The 15,823-nt window shown below is 38.8% G+C and overlaps 1 protein-coding gene across 1 annotated transcript in view; it reads left to right on the top strand.

Moving 5' to 3' along the window:
* The window catches only part of LOC110340336 (signal-regulatory protein beta-1-like), an 86,888-nt gene extending 71,707 nt beyond the window's left edge, over positions 1-15,181 (top strand). Inside the window, exons 2-4 of the mRNA XM_021225221.2 lie at positions 9,320-9,670; positions 13,718-14,035; positions 14,500-15,181. Coding sequence (XP_021080880.2) covers positions 9,320-9,670; positions 13,718-14,035; positions 14,500-14,861 — 1,031 coding nt within the window. The 3' untranslated portion in view covers positions 14,862-15,181. The remainder of the gene's footprint in view (positions 1-9,319; positions 9,671-13,717; positions 14,036-14,499) is intronic.
* The last annotated feature ends 642 nt before the right edge of the window (positions 15,182-15,823 follow it).

Genomic DNA, 15,823 nt, shown 5'->3' with positions numbered 1-15,823 from the left:
TTTGGGAATTACTTATTGAAAACAGTGTGTTGCATCACTGATAAAGGTAAATATGAACAAAGATGAAAAGAAAATGTGAGAGTGAGGCACACAACTCAACATTAGAGAAGAAGAATTTCACCCAAGTCTGTAAGTGGAGATTTCTGCTATGTTCCTTCTAGGTGAACCGGAACCACTGCAAGCTTGGCCTGATATGAGTTTTAAACTGATTTTCTATCTAATGGATGCAAATGCCATTCAGTAGGAACAGCAACATCTTAGGAAATCAAGGAATATTGCCTAGCATTCAGAATAATCACACTGGGTGAGCCTTAGAGAGGCAGAGTCCTGAGGACTCTGTGTCATGCTGTCATTGAGCATAGCTGTGTTTATCACATTTTCGGTCACTCAGGCCTTCATATTCTGTGAGTTGTATGAAAACTCCAAGGGAGTCCTAGGCCCTCAAAGGGAAATGTTACTGGTACTTAGAGTAATAGTGATGGGCTTTTTCTCAGTATTGCCAAAGGAGCAGATTAAAGATTCAACCACCAACTTTAAAAAGATTTCAGGAATTTAGATGGTTAGTAAATTTAGGTTAAGACATTTTTGTTAATGGCTTTGGTGTAGAAAACTTGTGGAAGGATTTGAACTGTAGAAGAGCACACTTTTCATAGCTGAGCAAGGGACTCATTGATGTCAAGAAAAAGAACAAAGGCAGACTGTCTATTATTAGCTGACATGACTTTCTTGTTAAAGATGGATTGGTGATGAAAGGAGATGAATAATTATTTGTGCTCATTTTTTATGCTCTTAGCTTCCTTATATGGCTTAATAAAAAAAGTTGATGAGTTTGTTTATACTCTGAGCACTTAAATTTGAAATGATTGATATGTGTATGTGATTTTTAAATTTTTTACAAGATTATCTTTTGAAATGGATAATAACTTTCTTTGTAACTACAAAGTGCAGCCCGTCAGTAAAAGCACTGACTGAGAATACTACCTTGCTGGTTTCCTCTTTATTGATATAAAAGTTGCTTAGACATGAATTTATGTGGGTTCTTGGGAATAATATGATTTTCATCTGTTGTACACAAAAAGTTTAATTATGCAAGAGTATTTGAGAACATGCTTTTGTTTCCTTGTTTTCATTATACTCATTCATTTAAAACGTGAAATCTAACCATATTGTACTTTTTTTATTCCTTAAAGATTTTACCAAATTATATAAGCTAGAAGGGAAAAAAAGAAAGTTATAAGAATACTCCAGAAAAGAGATAAATAGCAAACATCAGGAAAGCCATAAGGGAAAAAATAAAGATGAGAGATCCTGACATGTTGAAGATGTGTCTAGGGTGGCAGGGTGAGTATGTTTGTGGGCTTTCACCTTTTTTGCTGGACCCAACATATTATGGTTTTGATTCCTCAGAGAGAAAAAAGTATATTGTGTGCTTAGATACCAAGTTCGCATCACCTCTTCAGTTACTGACATGCTGAAAGCTGCCTTTTTTTTTTTTTTACAAGACAGGGTTTCTCTGTATTGTTTTGGAGGCTATCGGTCCAGCCCAGCCTCAAACTCAGAGATCCGCCTGCCTCTGCCTCCCGAGTGCTGGGATTAAAGGCGTGTGCCACCACCGCCCGGAGAAAGCTGCCTTTCAATAGCAATGCCTTAACACAGACTCTCTCAGAACAGATAGAAGATGGTTATTTTTTGTGGGCAAATGTTCAGGGCCTGTGCCACAAGCAAACCAAGGTATCAGGAAAAGAAAGACCAGATGTCCAGCTGTTTATACTAAGAAAATGTATGTGCTGCCTTTATTGCCAGGAGAAGTGTGTGTGTGTGTGTGTGTGTGTGTGTGTGTGTGTGTGTGTGTGTGTGTCCCTATTTTGCAAGTGCTAAGAGGTCTCTCTCTTGTAGGAGGGAGCAGTCATATATATAGGCTTACAACACAGTGGAAAAACTCCAGGTGGAAGAGAGTGTGTTTTCCTCCTGCTGGATGTTGATGCCAGTGGGGCAAGGCTGGGGCATTAAGCCACGACTAGAAAACAGGATGCACCTGTGGCTATCATCTGACAAACAACTCAGAGACCCTGTGGGGGCTAGGCCCCAACATCTCCCCCCCTTTTTTTTGAAATTTTGTTTGAACTGTTTGTTACTCTATAGAATCTTCCATACAGATTTTTTGGCTCTCAGGCCATGTTGTAGAATAGGCTTTTGCTATTTTTCTCAGGGGCTACAGCCATACCCACTCCTTGTAAAACCTTTTTAAAGATGACTCACAAAATTGATCTTAAATTTGTAGCAATAACCTACCCTGTATAAATGCAGACAAACATTTTATAAACAATATTTGGGAATGTGTGTGTCATTCTTTCCAAACTACTTCCTACTGTTAAGGGGTGCTGAAATACCAGGGGGATCATGACAAAAAAAAAAAAAGAAACCTGTTGAAGTGCTTGTTTTTGTGGTCTGCAAGGCTGTAACATCTCAGGTGTTTTAGATGTTGGGTCATCTGGCCACTGCTTCAGGTGGTCTTGCTTCATCAAACCATACTAGTCTGGAAGATATCCACAGCTTTCCATTTTCTATAGAAACAAAAGCAGAAATTCTTTTCCCAAGTAACCTGTCCTTATATTTAAATTTAAAAGTCAAAGCATTTGCAAAATATATAAGTTGGATTAATTCAGCAGCATTGATAATCAAATGTCTTTTAGCAGTTTTTGTTCCTTTCCTAGCAATTAAACAGTTTAAAGGCAACACAACAGCACACAGTGTCCAGACTCTCCGTGTATTTTCCTTTCCATATACTTTTAACTTTTTCTTTTCTTTCACTTAATACCAGTACCTTGTTTACTAAATGTTACCAATTTTCAATTCACCCATTTTCAATCCATCCTCCAACCGAGGATCATCCCTCAGGCAAAAGCCTTAAGAGTTAGTCAATCCACTCTACAACTGAGGGTGATCTCTCAGGTTCCCCTTTCTTTCCCAACCTTGCGGGCAAAGGCCTGGAGATTTAACCTGGTACCCCTAACTTGGTACCCCTTTCCAATACACCCCCATAGTCTTACTTGCTGTCCAGCCTTCAAGGGTGATCTCTCAGTTTTCCCTTACTTTCCAACCTCAGTGGATTGGGCAAAGGCTGAGATTAATTCAGTATACCCTTCTCCTTAGAAGGTGATCTCTCAAGCAAAAGCCTGGAGATCTGACCATTCAATTTTACTGTTAGAAGTTGAAGTACCTGTTTTCAATTCTTTCTTGAGTCTCTCCTGAGTATTCTTTCTGGCAGATCATTTCCAGTCTTTCCAAGTCTCTCTGGATCTCGGTGGAACCGCTAATTGTGGTGCCCATGCCACAAGCAAGTCCAAGGTGTCTTGTATCCTATCACTTTGCTGAAGGTGTTCATCAACTGTAGGAGTTCACTTGTAGAATTTTTCAGGTCCCTTATGTAAAAGAGTAAAAGTTTCACTTCTTCATTTCCAATTTGTATCTCTTTGATCTACTTTTGTTGTGTTATTGCTGTGGCTAGAAGTTCAAGAACAATGTTGAAGAGATATGGAGAGTGTGTACAGCCTTGTCTTATTCCTGATTTTAGAGGAATTGGGTTGAGTTTCTTTCATTTAGTTTGTTGCTAGCTTTGGTTTATTTTATATTGCTTTGATTATGTTCATATGTGTTCCTGTTATTTCCAATGTCTCCAAGACCTTTATCATGAAGGGTGTTAGATTTTGTCAAAGGCTTTTTCAGCATTGAGTGAGATGATCAAGTTGGTTTTCTTTTTCAGTTTGTTTATATGATGGATTGCATTGATGGATTTTCACATTTTGAACCATCCCTGAATCCCTGGGATGAACCCTGCTGATCAGGGTAAATGATTTTTCTTGTATTCTTGGATTTGATTTGCCACTATTTTGTTGCATATTTTGCACCAATGTTCATGAGGAATATTGGTTTGTAATTCTCTTTCTTAGCTGTTTCCTTGTCTGGCTTGTGTAACAAGTAATTGCAGCCTCATAAAAAGAGTTTGGCGCTGACCCTTTTGCTTCTATTGTGTGGAAAACTTTGAGGAGTATTGGTCTTAGCTTTTCCTTCTGGTAGAATTCTGCAGTGAAATTGTCAGGCCCTGAGGGTGTTTTTTTTGGAGACTTGAAGACTGCTTCTATTTCATTAGAAGTTATAGGTCTATTTAAATTGTTTATCTGTTCTTTATTTAATTTGTGTAAATGATATCTATCCAGAAAATTGTCCATTTCGTTTAGATTTTCAAATTTTGTGGAGTACCGTTTTTCAAAGTATGATGTGAGGATTCTCTGGATTTCCCTGGTGTCTGTTGTTATGTCCCCAATTCATTTCTGATTTTGTTAATCTTCATGTTCTCTCTCTGTCTTAAGGTGAGTTTGCATAATGGTTTGTCTATCTTGTTGATTTTCTCAAAGAACCAGCTCTCTGTTCCTTTATATTGCTTTATTTGTTCCTACTTTATTGATTTCAGCCCCCGCTTTGATTATTACCTGGCATCTACGCTTCCAGGGTGAGTGTGCTTCTTTTTTTCTACTACTTTCAGTTGTGCTGTTAATTCTCTAGTGTGACTATTCTCCAGTTTCTTCACTTGAGCAATTAGTGCTATGAACTTTCCTCTAGCACTGCTTTCAATGTGTCTCATAAGTTTGGGTATGTTGTGTCTTCATTCTCTTTGAATTCTAGGAAGTCTTTAATTTCTTTTCTTTCTTCCTTGAGTGAGGAATGGTACATTTGCACATTGTTCAATTTCCATGAGTGTGTAGTGTTTCTGCAATTTGTGTTGTTGTTGAATTTTGACTATAACAATGGCAGTCTGATAAGATACAGGGGTTATTCCAATTTTTTTGTACCTGCTGAGGTTGTTAAGTTGCCGAGTATGTGGTGAATTTTAGAAAAGGAACCATGTGGTACTGAGGAGAAGGTCTATTCATTTTTGTTTGGATAGAATGTTCTATAGATGTCTGTTAAACGAAATTGGGTCAAACTTCTATTTGTTTCTTTGTTAAGTTTCTTGCTCATGGTCCTGTCTAGTGGTGAGAGTGCTATGTTGAAGTCTCCCACTATAAGTGTATGAGGTTTTATGTGTGATTTGAGCTTAAGTAATGTTACTTTAATGAATGTGGATGTTTTTATATTTGGGGCATAGATGTTCAGAATTGAGACTTCATCTTGATAAACTTTTCTGTAATGAATATGAAATGACCTTCATCATCTCTTTTGATTGATTTTAGTTTGAAGTCTTATTGGTTAAATATTAGGATTAATATATCAGCTTGTGTCTTGGGTTCATTTGATTGGAAAATCTTTTCCCAGACCTTAACTCTGATTTAATATATGTCTTTGAACTTGAGGTCTGTTTCTTGTATGCAACAAAAGGATAGAATTTGTCTTCTTATCCACTCTGCTAGCCTAAGTTCATTTATAGGGGAGTGAAAACCAATTTTATTGACTATTAATTCTTGTTTGTTTAAGATTTGTTGTTGGTGGCAGTATTGTGTGTGGAATTCCTCCCCCCTTTTTTCTTTAGGCTTTTGGTGAAGTGAGACTATCTGTTTCCTATGTTTTAGTGAGTGTACTTTACTTTTCAGGTTTTCCTTCCAGTACCTTCTCTAAGGCTGTATTTGTGGATATGTATTTTTTAAATCTGTTTGGGTCATGGAATATCTTGTTTTCTCATCTATAATGATTGAAAGATTTGCTGGGTATTGTAGTCAGGTTGGCATATATGTTCTCATAGCATTTGTAGAACAATAAACAAGGACCTTCTGGTTTTCAGAGTTACCATTGAGAAGTAGGGTGTAATTCCTGATAGGTCAGCCTTTATATGTTAATTAGGCATTTTCATTTGCAGCTCATTCTTGCAGAATCCTACCTAGGTCTCAGAGCCACACCAACCCAAATGAACAGACAGGAGGCTATATTAATTATGAAGCTGTTGGCTGTTTGCTTGTTTCTTATTGGCTAGATGTGGCTTAATTATTAACCCATAATTACTAACATATATTTCTATAAGGGCTCATCTTTCATAGAACCCCAGACTTGCATTCTTTCTTCCATTGATCACATGGTACAACTCTCTTCCTACATTTCCCAGAATTCTCCTAGACTCCTAGTCCCTCCTCTCTTGCTTCCCTATTGGCCAACAGTGCTTTATTCAAATCAGACACTTATTTGCCAAATGACATCTCCCAACAGCTCCTAATATTTGTCCTTTATGCTGTTAGTGTGGTCTATTGATTATTATGTGGCCAGGGAATTTTTTGTTGTTGTTGAGTCTATTTGGTGTTCTGTAAGCTTCTTGTACTTTCATAGGCATGTCCTTCTTTAGGTTGGAAAGTTTTCTTCTATGATTTTCTTGAATATATTTTCTGTACAATTGAGCTATATTTCTTTGCCTTCTTCTATACCTATAATTCTTAGGTTTGACCTTTTACATTCTTTCATATTTCCTACATATTTTGTGTGAGGGATTTGTTGGACTTTAAATTTTCTTTACTTGATGTCTCTATTTCCCCTAGTGAGTCTTCAATACCTGAGATTCTCTCTTCCATATCTTGTATTCTATTGGTTATGCCTACATTTGTAGTTCCTGATGATTTATCCAGCTGTTCTATTTCTAGTATGCCCTCATTCTGTGTTTTCTTTATTGTTTCTATTTCAGGTTTCAAGCCTTGTTGTAATGTTTCAATTGTTTCCTTCATTGGTTTGATTGTTTTATCTTGGCTTTTCTTGCTTTCTTAAAGAGATTTGTTTATTTCTTGAACTTTCTCTTTTTTCTTTTTCTCCAATTTCTGTATTTTTTCCTCCATTTCTTTTAGGGATTCTCTGATTTCCTTGTTTAGGAACTCTATCACCGTCATAAAATTATTTTTAAGGTTCTTCTCTTCAGCTTCATCTGTGTTGGATTGTTTAATTCTTGCTGGTGTAGAGTCCCTAGATTCTGGTGGTATCATATTGGTCTTTCTATTGCTGATTGTCTTCATATATTGTCATCTTCCTATCACTTCTTCCAGTGTGTACAGATGGGGTCTCTCTCTCCTCTCATTTGCAGGTGCATGTAGATGGGTAAAGACTTCAATGTCAGCAACACTTCATGGTCAGAGGTCTCTTGAAGTTCTTAAGCAGAGAGTGTAGTGGGTCAAGACTGCAAAGAAGACAACTTTGAATGATTTGGCTTGCTGGGGTGACTCCACTCATGTAGAGGGCATAAGAGGGGTCAAGACTCATGCAGAGAGAGTAGGGGGAGGGAAGACTGTGATAAGGTTCTGGCATGATGGAGCAGGTCCACTACACAGAGAGCCAACCCATGAAGTTCCAAGGAGAGGATGGGGGAAGTTGGACCTGAGCAGGCCCCACACTCATATCAAGTGGAGGGCATTGGGAGAGTAAGAATGCAATGTGGGCAATCTCCATGTGGTCCAGCATGCCAGGGTGGGTCCACTACTCATGGAGCTGACCTAGGAAGTTTAAAGGAGGTGAGGGTGGCTGTTGGACCTGAGTGAACCCACACTCACCTCAAGCAGAGGACATGGTGGAGGGCAAGACAGAAAGAGTATGTTTACTCCCTAGCACTGTACATATAGTTCCACCATTTGTAGAATCTTGGTTTTATTTAAATTCCAAATGTATTTTTTTAGCACTCACATCTCAGTTTCTTCTGAATGTTGACATTTCTGATATAAGCTGTGTTCATAGCATTTTGGGGCTGAATGAGATGACTCATGCTCTAGGCTGCTCTCAGCATTCTCTGACTACTCTACATTTGTCAGGTGGATTATGGTGTGTACTGGTATGGGTCTCTCTGAGATAAACACAAATTAAATTAAGTCAGTGTGGTGGATTTATAGTTATTATATTTTATCAATCCAGGAGGGTGAGACAACACTTTTTCCCAATAACTTACTCCGCTCACCAAATTCTTCAACTTCTTTTCTTTATTGTACTCCAACCATTCAGTGTTGATTGAGTAATGTTATTGAATCCATTTCCATTATTTTATCTCATTATGTTAGAATCAGCTAAATCCTACGTGGACCCTATCCATGGCACTTCTTAGTTTTATACTTCTCCACACACCAATATCATTTTATTCCTTCTCAGTTTAACTCCATTTGCTATTCTTATTTTGCTATCCAGACTCTTGACTTTCTTTACTACTTTTCCACACATTCTATTGATCTTTTCATGCTTCATATAAATTCTGTAGTCTTGTTCTTTTAGAATAATATAGGGAAGTAGTGTCCAATCATACTAGCTCACCAAATTCCTCTCAACAAAAAGAGGAAAGCAGAGTTATAATTGTGGGAGTGAAGTTACTGAGGGTATAAGACTGGGAAGACATGTAACAAGGGAGAAGCCATCCAGATGACCACATCATATGCAAGGAAATAAACAGGGCCTCTTATAGAGTGGGGTGCTATGACAACATGCTTATTACCTTGTCATAGCAAATTAGAACTTCTGACCTCCAAAACATGAAAAAACTGTTTCGATTATGCTAAAAAACTAACGTTATTATAATATGTAGCATTGTCCTTGAAGTATATAATGCTGGGTCTGCAGATATGAGTCAAGATTTAAGAGCACTTTCTAATTTTCTAGAGAACTAATGTTTCATATTCAATAAGCACATGATGTCTCAAAACCATCTGTAATATTAGTTGGAATGAATCTGGCACACCTTCCTGCCTTTCTTGAGCATCAGGAATGCATGTGATGCAGCAATATAACTGCAGGCAAAACATCCATATATATAAAATTAATTAATCTATTAATCAATCACTTAATGTGATTATAATGCATAATTTAAAATGATTAACTTAGACTGAGGCTTTATTTCCCCCAATTAAGCTGTATGTTATTGTATATTGGGAGCTATCTATGTTGTTATCACTAAATCAACCCTATCCTGAACCTGGGAATAAACCTGAGAATCTTGTAATAAAACACACATCTCACTAACAATACAAAACACTTAAATTCATGCCAAGTAATCACACCTAATAGTATTACACAAGTAGTGTCTCATGCCATGTGAACAGAAAATGAAAACAAAACAGATACTGGAAGAATCATGAGTATTTCTTATATTGGAAGAAGCATGAGAATTTGAAACAGAATTGGGCCATCTATCAGAATACTGCCAAGTTTTTAGGGTCTCTGTGATTCATTTCCTCAACTTTACAATATTTTATTAAGAGACCCAGGTGAGATGAACAATGACTACATGCATGTTGTGTTCTAGTAAGTAGCAGTGATTACAAAATTGATGCGCTTACAGGTTCCTTTTAATATGAGGACTAATAGATGTTTCCTGCAGGAGCAGCCAGGGAAGAGTTGAAAATCACTCAGCCTGAGAAGTCGATTTCTGTTTCTCCAGGAGAGTCAGCCACTCTGAACTGCACTGTGAACTCCCTGCTTCCTGTGGGACCCATTGTGTGGTACAAGGGTGTAGGGAAACATCGACAGTTTTTCTATAGGTTCACAGGAGAGCAGTTCCCCAGAGTCAAAAATATTACAGATACTTCACAGAGAAAAAACATGGACTTTTCCATCAGCATCAGTAATGTCATACCTGGGGACTCTGGTACCTACTATTGTGTGAAACTCCGCAAATCAGAAGATGACAAGGAGTTTCAGTCTGGGGGAGGCACAACGTTGTATGTTCATGGTGAGTACTGCATTATCCTCTTCATCTTCATATCTCCAAGAAATCAAAATGTATCCAAGATTCTGTGATCAACAAGGTAGAAGCAAGTCTATAAGTGACTCTCATGTTCATAGGGTGATGTTACCCCAAATGTGGACCAAGGAAGCAAGGGCTTGTGCATGTTATTGGATAGAGGTCCTCCTTCTGGTAAATGTGAGTAAATTCATACCACTGACTGCCTGCCCACACAGTGCTTACCTTTCTCAATCTCTCCCAGCCTAGTGTCTGTATGAAGATCCTGAAAGCTGCCTGTCTTGTTCAATGAGAAGTTCAGACCCGGCCTTCCATTTCCAGAGTGGACTTCTTCACATGACAAGTCTTCTCTTTCTGCTCCAAAGCCCTAGGGCCTAGTTGTGCCAGGTTCCACTCTAGACACCAATGGAGATGGCAGGAAGCAGGAGTTCCTTACCCAATATGTGTTTCTCCTCCTTCATAAGAGGAAAGCACGTATCACAGAAAATCAAAGGGGCATGTCAAGGTGTGCTTTTCTAATTTGTCCTTCATCCACAGAACACTGAGAATGTTCAGAGTATGACTACATTTGCTGTGGAATCTCTCAGCCCTGGTTTAGATGTCAGCATGAAGCTAGGTTTTTGTCATGGGTCTGTCTGATGTAGTTATTTTTTTTTAAATCAAGGACAAGTTCTGACAGGCATTGAAGGTTTAGAGCATTGTAGGCAGATCATGGAGAGTGTGCCCAAGCAGAAAACCTTTAATCACTAGCTGAGACAACAGGATATTAACTTGGAATTTCCTGTCAGAGGCATGGATTCTGTCTTACTAGCTCTTGATTTTTGGAATTTTGCAGCACAAAGAACAATCAGATTCTTGATTTCAACCCTATTGAGATATAAATCTTTGTGTTCCAATAATAATCCCATAGCCAGTAAGTGTTAAAATGTAGCCTTGAGGCCATAGCTGAATTCACATCAGCTTCTTGATGTCAAGTCCAGAGATATCATTTCTACACAGGATCCAGTTACAGAAGAGATTCAGAAGTAGAATTTTCTGAAATCAGCTGCCAGCATTTTGATTCATCATCATGTCACCCATGTTTCAAGGTGTTGTTCACACAGATGCTAATATTCAGTAGGGATAAGAAAGTTACCTGAATGTAAGTCATACTCACAGCCCATATTGAAACTGAGAATTATGTAAAGATAAAGCATAATATCCCCACATTTAGAGATGCTCTATATCAAATTCCAGGTCACCAATGTATCATGTGTTTGTTTTTGTGGGTGCTGTTGTACTGTAAATGTGGACAAACTCATGTAGCCACCATCCTGGGCAAACCTCTGGAAGAGGCCTGGTGGGTTTGAAGGTTAATTAATTTATAAGAATGTTATCATTTTCCCACATTGGTGTAGTAATTCAAATCTTCTCACAACCCCTCAACAAAGAGAGATATGGAGATTGACTTCATACTGACTTTGTAGACATCATAAATCGGTACACTGAAATTCTAGGTAATACAATGCTTAGGCAATCACAATCATCAAGTGACTCAGGTAAGATGCAATCCCTAGCCTTCCAGGGATACAAGATTCACCTGCCATGTAATTTGCCCTAAGGATGCCCTTGATGAGCAAGTAAGTAGAAGAAGGGAAAAGAAGCAGCAATGTGCTACATGTGACTTCTCTTTTACTACATTTTTCAGCCTAAGTATGTGCTATAGGGGACTGGTCATTTGTTCCCTTTAGAGAAGACCCCAAGTTTCATAAAGGAAGCAGGCAAGAAAGACGCAATATTTGACTATACCGTCATGCCATATAGAGTAACACAGCATACATGCTATACTGACTACAACTTATTCTGAGCAGCAGACACAGAATGTAGCTGCCTTCTGTAAGGTCTTGAAAATGTGATCTGTCCATGGGAAAGGAGAAAGATGGGTCTGCAGGAACCTCAGAGCTCTAGATCTAGAGCCTCCTGTCCTGAGTCATTGAAGCAGAGATTTGGTTTAGAATACTTCAATTCAAATTATTAGAGAAGAAGCACCAGAGTCAGTGGCAGAGTAAATGAAAGTGAGGGCACAGGAGATGGCCTCTGAGATCCAGAAGGGAAGAGGAGACAGAGTTTCTGTTTCAGCCTCAGTGTCCTTGTCTGTGGCATGGTGATAGTCACACATCCTTTAGAGGGAAAGTTTAATTCACTGTATAACATCTGACACAGCAACTTCACCAAATCCAGGTGGAATGATAGTTGTACAACATTAAGTAACTTATTGAAATTGAACCTCAGTTTTCCTTTCTGTAGAATGTGGATACTTTCACCAAATTTTCCAGTGTTCAATGAATTCCCAGGGAATTGTGGAGAGATGGGCATTAAGTAAGCCATGAGTGAGAAAACCTTGCTGTCTGCGGAGTCCTCTGTTTCCCTTTCCATAATGATGACAGTCATGTTTCCTGGTGAATATTATGGACACATCCTATATAGTGATTTCCGAATTATGTCAGGGCATCCTTAGTTCAGTGCTTTACAGGAGAGAGGATTGTGACTACATTTCTTGATATGCATCCCAGTACCACATTCTGATGTTTGCCCAGGACAGCTTTTCACACAAGGTCTCATATGATAGCCTCTCACTGCTAACAAAATATATACACAGACTATACTAATGGAGTGCAGTCATATATCACACTTAGAGAAACTACTGATTTTTAAGAAGCATTTCAGCAATGTCAGCTGTGTTACTCAAAGATTATGTGACCTTGAACATTTGAATTTTCCTCTCCAGTCAGTCCTTAGTTAGCAATGAAGTTATGGTTAGATTGGCTGTTCTCCACCGGGATGCTCTTTGGAATAACCTTGTATGTTAAGAGGAATTCCAGATCTTCGTTAATTTAAATGGTCTGATATGACTTTTGGCATCTTAAAAATCTAATGACTCCAGAAGGTTCTAATACACAGCCAGGGTTAAAACCTACTCATGTACATTGGTGAAGCAACAGGAGATATTTAGGATTACTACCATTATTGAGCTTCAGGTCACTAAGTTGAGCCAAGACAGACCCATATGCTTCATAATAGGTCCCAGCCTGCTGAACATATCCCCCTGAAGCACAAGTAATATGCCTTTTTTATTTCCCAGAGAGAAAATCCCAGATATCGTAAGGTTCACCCAAGACAGAGGCCCATTCAATTGGAATCACAGGGCAAACCTTTTCTATATTGCACAGTTCCTTATTAGAACATTTTCTCTTTTAGACCTTTCCCTTTTCTTCAGTACTCCATGTAAATGGAAAAGTAGGTCACTAAGCTTTGTTAATTTTCCTTCTCATGGTCATCAACTCTCTATGACACCCCCTGTGGAGGAAGTCCTTGTTTTTCTGATTATATAGCAAAAGCCACTGGCCAAGTTAGTAAAAGGATCACTAGGAAAGAGAAGGATGCCAGGATATAAAAGAGCAGTTCTCAACCTGTGGGTCATGACTCATTTAGAAGATAGACTACAATTCAGATTTTATTTTATGATTCATAACAGTAGCAAAATTACAGTAAGACTAAGCAACAAAGATAATTTATCAATGGTGTCACCGTACTTTATCCAGCATAACTTGGACACACATGTACTCTGATCTTCATGCAATCAACAATTTGGTCACTGGAAACTGGGTAGTGTCACGATGTCCGGAAACTGCTGACACATGCTGATTGACTATAGTTCCTCAAACCTGTAGGGACATAAGGTGCTTTAGCATTTATTTATCTTGATTAACACTTGTTTACACAAGGGATACCACAGATTGATATAAAAAACCCTGAAAACAAATTTAAAAAACAAAACAAAACCAAAAAAGCCTTGAGGAGTATGAACAGTTAAGGACTGTAGCTATAACACACCTATGGCCTTAGATTAGAGCAGGTCCTTAGTGTGGCTAAGGCTCTGGTATTTTTCCCAATAAATACTGATGATGGCAATAGTGTCCAGGAAGGTTCTTCACAATGTTATTTTATCAGTGGTGGCTATCACAATCACATCCTTGTCTATATGCTCATTTTTAGCTACACCATCTGTTCCTGAAGTCTTGGGTCCTGCACCCAAAGCTGCACCTGAGGAGAAAGTGAACTTCATATGCAGGTCTCAGGGCTTCTCTCCTAGCAACATCAGCGTGAAGTGGTTCAAAGATGGAAATGAGCTCTCTGACATCCAAACTACTGTGAAGCCAGAATTAAAAAGCCACACCTACAGTGTCTTCAGTACAGCACCGCTGGTGCTTCATATTGCGGATATCAACTCTGAGATTATCTGTGATGTGGTCCATGTCGCATTGCAAAAAACCACTCTCCGTGGGTCTGCCCGTTTGTCTGATATCATACAAGGTAAATGACACAGAGTCGCAGCACAAACTAATATCTGTTCAGAATGGTCTAGTCCATAGCATCCAACAAGCATTTATACATATCACAACCAGTGGGGATCATAGACTGTGATCAGCATATAAAGAAAATTATATTTACTTTAGCAGAATAAACCACATCTATATTGATTATGAGTTACCCATCATACCTAGCAGTTTCATGTGTTTTACTGTTGGTGGTGGTGTTTTCCCAGTACACAGGGGAGTTGTACTTATTGGTTTCACTTACTATGGCACACACTGACCCCACCACTGCCTGTTATACTGTGTGTTAGGAGTTATGGTAGTGGTTCTACTGCAGCACAAATATTCATCCTGCCCCATAATGCACTTGCAAAAGGGTTGGATCCTACTTACTTCAGTCCCTGATTTGGAATCTGTCTGCTTAGGTTCTGTCTTTCTCAGCTTCTGCTTGTGCTTTTTCAGTTCCACCCACCCTGGAGATGAGTCAACAACCATCAGAGGTTAGGAATCTGACATATATTGCCTGCCATGTGAAGAAGTTCTACCCTTTGCGCCTTCGATTGAGTTGGTTTGAGAATGGAAATATATCCCGGATAGAAGAGCCTTCTACATTTACAGTAAACAAAGATGGAACCTACAGTTGGAACACTTGGCTCTTGTTGAAGACATCTGCTCAGGAGGGCAACCTGGTAGTCACCTGCCAGGTTGAACATGATGGGCAGCCACCAATCATTAAAACCCATACTGTAGTGGTCAATGAAAAGCAGAAGGAGGAAGGTACTGACACCACATCTGGTGAATCTCTGCCTCTTCCTTACTATTAGTATATTTTTTGCCTCTTTTATTTTGAATGTCAAAGGTAGCATTTATGTTTGTTTTATCATAATCCTTTTATCTGCAAAACAAGTAGAATGTTAAAAGTCAATTTTTATCAACTATCTCACAGGTGTCATATATTGTTGACATTCACAGATATTAGATAAGGGAGACATGAAAGCATCATCCTACCCTAGCACCCCATCTCTTCCTATTTTTACCTTACCTTTGTTATGACCTCATGTTTATTTTCTTTCTTTTGAACATCTTCCCTGTTTCCATTTCAATACAGTTTTCTATGAATATCCGTGTCATCACCCTGTGTCTTATACAATCACCTGAATATAATTTCAACAGGTCTCCTGAGGACCTGTAGTTTTCCTGTAGATGAAGAATAAAACTAACTATGTGGTCATTATAGTGGCTTCATTTTCTCATGCTTTGTTGTAAGGGGGAATCTATGTATCCAGACCCTGACTGATCTCCTTTTGCATGCAAATTTCAGTTTGGCTGTGTTTTGCGCCTTTCATCAGTGACCTTATGATTCATCAGTTTTACAAATGGGAATCTAAGCTGGTGGTGGTGACACATGCTTTTAATCCTAGCACTCAGGAGGCAGAGGCAGGCAGGTCTTCGTGAGTTAGAGAACAGTTCAGTCTACAAAATATACTGAGAAACTCTGTCTCAAAAAGCAAAAACAAACAAAAAGACAGGAAATACAGGGGTGGTGAAGCAGGAGAAATGTTAAGTTCTTTTATTTATTTTTTTTAATTTATTTTTCAGTTTAAATTTAGATAAGAAACAAGGTTGCTTCACAAGTCAGTTCCAGGTCCCTGTCCCTTTCCCTCCCCTCCTCCCGTGCCCTCCCCCCAGCCCTCCCCCATTATCCCCTCATTTCCCCAGGGAGGGTGAGGCTCTCCATGGGGGTGTCCATAGTCTGTCATTTCATATATGGCAGGGCCTAGACCCT

Source organism: Mesocricetus auratus, unplaced genomic scaffold (genome assembly GCF_017639785.1).
Source record: "Mesocricetus auratus isolate SY011 unplaced genomic scaffold, BCM_Maur_2.0 Super-Scaffold_6730, whole genome shotgun sequence".
NCBI classification, from domain to species: Eukaryota; Metazoa; Chordata; class Mammalia; order Rodentia; family Cricetidae; genus Mesocricetus; species Mesocricetus auratus.
This window is presented reverse-complemented; position numbering and strand designations above follow the sequence as displayed.